At 36.0% G+C, this 7,392-nt stretch overlaps 2 protein-coding genes across 5 annotated transcripts in view; both read right to left on the reverse strand.

The window, feature by feature from the left end:
- LOC107644150 (serine/threonine-protein kinase EDR1) overlaps positions 1-7,392 on the reverse strand; it is a 129,025-nt gene that overhangs the window by 81,763 nt on the left and 39,870 nt on the right. The gene's annotated exons all lie outside the window — the stretch shown is intronic.
- Positions 3,600-5,920, reverse strand: LOC110262533. Of its 2 annotated transcripts, XM_021102783.1 has the most exons (7): positions 5,452-5,920; positions 4,871-5,369; positions 4,697-4,782; positions 4,500-4,628; positions 4,041-4,144; positions 3,877-3,970; positions 3,600-3,790 (listed from the first exon to the last, which is right to left on the reverse strand). In XM_021102783.1, the coding sequence occupies exons 4-7, from the start codon at positions 4,623-4,625 to the stop codon at positions 3,617-3,619; spliced, it is 498 nt and encodes a 165-aa protein (XP_020958442.1). In that variant the 5' UTR covers positions 4,626-4,628; positions 4,697-4,782; positions 4,871-5,369; positions 5,452-5,920; the 3' UTR covers positions 3,600-3,616. The 2 variants fall into 2 exon arrangements, with proteins under 2 accessions (XP_020958442.1, XP_020958443.1); XM_021102784.1 differs by lacking the exons at positions 4,697-4,782; positions 4,871-5,369; positions 5,452-5,920 and having other exon boundaries at positions 4,500-4,673.

Genomic DNA, 7,392 nt, shown 5'->3' on the forward strand with positions numbered 1-7,392 from the left:
TTTGATTTAGATTCAGCTAATTAAGATTAATCTAAATTTGATGCAGTTATTCGTCTATGATTGTGTAGCTGAATAATTCGCGAACGTAGACTGTGAAATTAATGCGTGAACATAATTTGTGGATTGAATCTAATGTATTAGTTTTGATTAATTATCTGTAATTTATAGCAGACGCTCGGGTGTAGATCAGAACTTTTTGGGTGTATTTTTAGAAAAGTTTGGGTGTATTTTAGGGGAAGTTTAGGTGTATTTATAGTTTATGGTTTTTTCTTGTTATTTTAGTTGACTTGTTGTCGTAACAGGTGTAGATCAGGAGTCCTTGGGTGTATTTTACTTTGATTGTTATTTTTTTATGAGGTGCAGAAATTTTATAGTATTTTCTTGTTTTAAACATGTTGTATTTTTGCAGCCCCTCTCTGTTGTTGATGAGCAGCTTATTTCCAAGGTTGGAATGACCTTTAAAACCCTTGAAGATGCTGGAAAATTTTACAAGGACTATGCCAAGGATGTAGGTTTTTCTACTAGAGTTCGGAGCACAAATAAAAAGGGAAACGAAATTAAGAATCAATTGATCACATGTAGCAGAGAGGAAAAATAAAAATCTAAAATATCTCCGACCGAGAAGACAAATCCCACAGCTAGTTTAAATTGTCCTGCAAGAATTTATATACACACATTGAAGGATGTTGGTGCTTGGATCATTTCAAAGGTTGTGCTGGATCATTCACACCCCTGCTGTCCAAGTAAAGCAGAGATGCTCAAACAGCACAGGGAACTAAGCATGTCCATTCGTCGTACAATAGAGAATAATGAGGAGGCTGGTATTAGACCAAGCAAAACTTATCAATCATTTGTTGCGGCTGCCGGGGGTCACCGCGAGTTAAATTTTATTGAAAAGGATGTGAGGAATTACATCACGAGAGAAGTGCGGAATGTTTCGGAACAAGAAGATGCAAAGGAATTCGGGAAATGTTTATTGAGAATGAAAGAAAAGAATCAGAATTTCTTTTTCGAGCTCGAATTCGAGGACGATCAATCGATTGAGCTTGCTTTTTGGGCCGATGCAAGGAGTAGAGCTGCCTTTGAGTATTTCGGAGATGTTATTTTATTTGACACCACGTACAATACAAACAGGTAATATGCTGTTCTTGTTTATGCTGCTAAATTAATTTTGTTCTATGAATCTGCATCAGAGGTGTATATTGGATCTTCCTTGGGTGTATAAATTCATTATATCGGTGTACATAATGATTTTCATTCTGCAATGTCGTAATTTGTTTCAGGTATAATTTGGTTTGTGGTTCTTTTGTCGGGGTGAATCACCACGGTTAGTCAATACTTCTTGGATGCGCTTTGATGAAAAACGAAGAAATTAAATGGTTATAATGGTTATTTCAATGTTGGCTTCATTGCATGGGGGAAATGCTCCAAAAGGGTTTCTCACCGATCAATGCGCATCAATGATAGAGGCTTTAGAGGCCTGTATGCCAACAACAATTCACCGTTGGTGTATTTGGCACATCACGAAGAAGATCCCAAGCAAATTAAATGGGTACAAGGGACATGCTTGAGCCAAGTTGTTTGGAACTCTCATAGTAAAGACTCATTCGATAGGAATTGGAATGATTTTCTGCTGAATTTTGGTCTTGTGGACAACAAGTGGCTTTCAGGTAATGTTGTTTAAAATCTGCAGCAGAGGTGTAAATTGCATGTTTTTTCGGGTGTATTTATAGTCTTTTTGTGGGTGTATTCTGCAGATCTCTATGAAGACTGTCATATATGAGTTTCAATCTATCTGGATCACCACTTCTGGGCAGGGATGAAAAGCACACAAAGGAGCGAGATCATGCATTCATTTTTTAACAAGTTTATTACCCGAAACAGCTCGCTTATTCAATTTGTCAAACAATATGATAATTGCCTCGGAAGCAGGGAGCAAGCAGAGAGAGAATCAGATGCTGCAGATTTTCATACGGTCATACCATGTGCAACCAAATCCTCCATTGAAGCTCAGTTTCAAGATGTGTACACTCATCAAAAGTTTAGGGAAGTCCAAACACAATTTAGAGGAAAGGTGAATTGCATCACTAGATTAACGAATTCTGCTCTAGGCTATTCAGTATACGAAGTTGGAGAACAAGTTTCCAGCTCAATATTCAACAAATTTGTGGTTACTTACGACTCAGTAGCAGCCGAGGTAAAATGTCAATGCTTATTATTCGAGTCAAGATGGATATTGTGTCGTCACGCACTAAGTGTGTTAAGCTTTGAACGAGTAAGCCAAGTGTCATCGAGATATATATTGGAACGATGGAGCAAGAAGATAAAGAGGCGAGACACACACATCAAGAGCAGCCACGACGAGCCATTGTTGGAGCCAAGAAGTAAGAGGTTTGACGAATTGATTTTTCGTTCGCAAAATATTTGCGAATTTGCATCAGAATCGGAGGAGCTGACTGCAATTCTGCACCGTGCGTACGATAACATCATGGTTGAGATGGAATCATTGAAAGCCAAAAGGAGGGGACATCTTCTTTATCTCACGAAAACGCCAACTTGGAATCCGTTAACGAGCTTCAAAGCACTCCAAGGATTCGAACAAGAGGACGTCCAAAAAATAGGCTAGGTTCAAAGTTGGACAAACAGATTGCAAATGCCTCAAAGAAGAAGAAAACGAAAGCTTTAAACGAGGTAAAAGTGATATTCTTTAAATATGTGGTGATTGAGTTTAATTTTCTCGTTAATAGTTTAGCTAATATGTGAGTTTATTATATCTAGTTAAACCTCGTTGATGTTGCATCTGTGGTGTGTCCAAATTCCAGCCAATATCAAGGATGTGTTATGAATTATCAGTTCAGGGAACCAGTAGCAGTGGATAACTTTTTGGGTATATAATTATAGAATATGGGTGTAAAGCACTGTTTTTTGGGTGTATTTCTGAATTTTCTTGTGTTTCACATTTTACACACACACATATATTTCACAATCTGCTGTTTATGTTATAAAATATTGTTTATTTTTTTTTTACTACGGTTTAGGGTTTTAGGGTTTAGGGTTTAGGGGTTTAGGATTTTAGGGTTTAGGGATAAAGCATTAGTGGATAGAAGTCTGGTGTATATTTAACTTTCCTTGGGTTTAAAATAAGATCTTATGGGTGTAAAGAATCAATGATTTGGGTGTATAGTAGGTTGGGTGGTTTAGGGTTTAGGGTTTAGAGTTTTAGGGTTTAGGGTTTATGGTTTAGGGTTTAGGGTTTAGGATTTAGCATTTAGGGTTTAAGGTTTAGTATTTTTAGGGTTTAGGGTTTTAGAGCTTTAGGGTTTAGGATTTTAGGGTTTTAGGGTTTAGGGTTTTAGGGTTTTATGGTTTAGGGTTTTAGGGATAAATCATCAGAGGATAAATGTTTGGGTGTATATTCAACTTTCTTTGGGTGTAAAATATCAGGTTATGCATGGGTGTATATTTGGTTTGATATTTTTCTTCATATTATAGTACCTGTAATTCAGACATTTTGAATACAGCAGAGAGAATTTAATTATGGAAAAAAATTTTACTCATAATTGGCAAATTTTTACAGCATCTATTCAATTTCTTACAAGACTATATAACAATTACATTAATCAGTGTCAATATCATTAGAATCTATCTGACAATATGAACTCAATAACAATGAGGATGGCTTGGACAGTCTTATTGCATTACTTTCCCTAATGGCTTCAACTTTGTCTTGATTCATCTCATGGAATAGAATCCGGAAAGCATATTCTACTCTAAAGTGGTCCACCTCGTCCTGAAGTTTAAAAGAATTTTCTTTTTAATCAACTATGTGAATTTAGTAAGGTAATATAGAGTTATATAGTTTTTAAACACAATTACCTTGGTCCAGTTGTCCCACTCATACTTCTCCCTTTTAACGTGTTTGGGCTGAATTATCTCAAACCACTTCATTACATAAATAGCACAGTCATAGCTGAAAAACAAGAAATAACTTAGCAAATTACATCTAGGAAAGTTTAACTTTCAGATTAAAAGATTTATACCTTGTCTTTTGGCCTGAGATGTCAATGTATGGTGTATGAATTTTGTGATCGTCTTTCTTTAGAGGTGCCCCAGCATATACTCTCATTCTTGAAATTACATGTCCCTTAACACACAAAACAAATCAGTAATATATGAATAAATTTAATAAAGGAATATAAACAAATGAGCACAAACCTACACCTTATACTGAACAGAAATACACCCAAATATTAAAATACAGAACACAAACCAACTTACAACGAATAAATTTATGTTCTTTCTTTCATCGGCTGGACAAGTCGTGTGATATGGGTCGAGTACAAAAGTTTTTTTTCTTGTATCAGCCACCCATAACCACCAATGTTGTGATTGGCAAATAGGTGCAAAAATTTGAAGTATGTCCAGATTGAACAGTGTTTTAATTTATTTGGCACATAAGTAAAGAATGGTAATAAGAAGTTTTAGAAATGAAAACTTACATAACGATGCGATGCTAATTTTTTGAGGTCCAAGAAGGATATAAACATTGGGTAGTCTTCCACCCTGAATGGCTTATTAGTTTTAGGCTGTAAGAATACCCCTTCTGGATGATTTGCAATGGCCATGTTCTGCAAAAATTGTGAAACACTAAATGAATACAGAAAATACACCCAAGATTTGTTGCAGTACAACTTACCAAAATATCAGGGGGAGACAGTATATTTCTTCTTGAAACCTTTTAATCTTTTGCTAGTTAAGGATGAGGCACATGGCAGAGACAATCTAGAAATAAAAGCCCAAATCAATTTTACATAAATTGATATTGCAGTTACTTTTCATGATAAAATCATTAATGTTATTATAATATTACCTCAGCTTCTATATGTGTATCAGCTTGGAGAGATGCGAAGTGGAGTTTTGACAAAATGTATTTATCTTGGGCAATGAGTGTGCACACGGCGTCATACTCATTAGTACGTCCATCTGCGGATGTTTTGACACGTGTGGCCCAGATGTAGCATTTCTCTTTCATTTCAGCACTCATTTCATTTGTCCTCGCAGGAGTTTCAAACTTTTCAAAACTTTGTTCACCACTTTGCTTATGAATAGCTGGAGTTTTACCTTCTATTTTCACCCCACTGCCTACAATTTTTTTCACCAGCTCCCCTAACTGTTCTATTAGTTTTGGCGTTTCAGGAGTTTTCGCCCTCTACCCCTCTTGCGTTGCTGCACCCTCTTGCGTTGCTGCTTCTTCTTGGCTTGAACCAATCAAGTCGAGGCTGAATGATGGCATCGAACCTTCTTTAGGAATGTACGATGCTGTCCGTGCCATCATCATCAGTGCAGCAACATCTTCTGGGGCTGGATTACTGCGTGATGAGATATAACATACTATAAGAATAAGAATAGATGAATGATATTGAAAACAAAATTTTACTCTGCTGAACTTACACTTTAGATGAAGCTGGTGGAAGCGTGGGTGTGCTTTCTTTAGTTTTTGGCGGCGGTTCTGGAGTACTGCAGTGTTACAGAACAATTGTGAGGATATACACCCCAACAAGGACAATATACACCCAAACAATTAACAAATACACCCCAAGATTATTCCTTACCTTTTTGTAGTTTCTTTATTAATTTTTTCACTTGGAGACTTTGCAGGGGTTGGTTCAATTTCTGGCACAGGGGCTGTTTGGGATAGTGGTAGACAAACTTGAATCGGAACTCTAAACAAGAAGAAAAACAAAAGGTTAACAACGCCACCGAAAATAAAATGGTTATAAGGTTGAAATTTTCTTGAAAAACTCATATTGAAAGCGCTTCCGTTTGTGATTGTGTCTCTAACCGGACAACCATCATGTTCTCTTCAGTTGGCTCACTGGCTGACTCTTCAACCAGACTCAACCTGAAATACACCCAAAGAAAGTAAAAAATACACCCGAAGTAATCAAAAGAAACACAAGCTTTGTTTTTTTGAGAACTTACGTACCTGCAGATTTTGCTTTTTTTCCTGCCTTTTTTTTCTCGAATAAAACATAAAAAGGCTTTTTTTTTCTAAAAAAAATATATACAGAATTAGAAGCATAAGGTAATAAAAGATAAAAGCAACTGGTATTAGAAAGAAAAATTACATGCTCTCTGCTGGTTTGTTTATGCTGCTTTGATCTGTGTGTCCTTGAGACAAAGGATCATCACTTCCTAAGTTTATGTCCAGTATTCTAAAGATGGAATAGATATCATTCAGTAAAAATACCATATGGTTAAATCAGAATAACAAGATTTTATCAAATAAAGGTTCTTACATCTCAGATGAGTCATAGTGATCTTCTGTCGATTGCAAGCCAGCTCCCTTCTCCCTGGGAAACCAAAAACAGCTATTAGCAACGAAAACACCCAAAAAAAAGTTTAATATACACCCCAAAAATTACAAACCCCTATGCAGCAGATTTTTCATTATTTTTCTTCTTTTTAGATTCCCTCAATAATTCTTCTAATTCTTCAGTTCCAATTTCAGATCTGATAGCATATGCATAAAACAACATGTTAATAAATATAATTTTGAACACAAATGGTAGTATAGGTTTACAAAATATCCCACCCATGATAGGAATGAGTTTGTTCAGGAGATGAATCCTCAACAATGAGCTTGCTCTTTTTCTATGTTTTTTATTTTTCTATTGGTGATGATTTTTCGCTTCTGAAAGTTAATAAGAAACGCACTGTTAATACAAGAAATTTTGAGAATAAACAGAAAAGAAAGCGATGATAATTTCAGAACATTACTCATCGTTCGATTCAGTTTCTGAATCGGAATCTTCCTGATTTTTCTTCCTTTTTTTGGATTCAATTCTGGTAGGCAAATGGTGCACGAAATTGTGATGTCCAGGCTCGAACAATCCCTGGCAACGTGAGCAACTTGGTGCGCGTAATCGTGATTACACACTTATAATTTGTCACAACTTCGATACAACTAACCAGCAAGTGCACTGGGTCATCCAAGTAATACCTTACGTGAGTAAGGGTCGAATCCCACAGAGATTGTTGGTATGAAGCAAGCTATGGTCACCTTGCAAATCTCAGTCAGGCGGATATAAAGTGATAATGGTGTTTTCGAATATTATATAATAAAACAGGGATAGAGGTACTTATGTAAATCATTGGTAGGAATTTCAGATAAGCGAATGGAGATGCTTTTCGTCCCTCTCTAGTCATCATTCTTTCAAGAGCCAACATATTTAACATTCTTAAACAACAACTTCAAAAGACTTATGCACTGTTCAAGCATTCATTCAGAAAACAAGAAGCATTGTCACCACATCAATATAATTGAGCTAAGTTCAAGGATAAATTCGAAACTCATGTACTTCTTGTTCTTTTGAATTAAAACATTTTTCT

Source organism: Arachis ipaensis, chromosome B05 (assembly GCF_000816755.2).
Source record: "Arachis ipaensis cultivar K30076 chromosome B05, Araip1.1, whole genome shotgun sequence".
NCBI lineage: Eukaryota > Viridiplantae > Streptophyta > Magnoliopsida > Fabales > Fabaceae > Arachis > Arachis ipaensis.

What these genes read in the sequence shown, in the direction of transcription:
- LOC110262533 (XM_021102783.1), bottom strand. Translation starts at nt 4,625, where the DNA reads ATGGCCATTGCAAATCATCCAGAAGGGGTATTCTTACAGCCTAAAACT. An exon ending in AATTAGCATCGCATCGTTAT is followed by an intron (nt 4,145 to 4,499) that starts GTAAGTTTTCAT and finishes TTGTGTGTTAAG; the next exon opens with GGACATGTAATTTCAAGAAT. An exon ending in AGTGGGACAACTGGACCAAG is followed by an intron (nt 3,791 to 3,876) that starts GTAATTGTGTTT and finishes TTTAAACTTCAG; the next exon opens with GACGAGGTGGACCACTTTAG.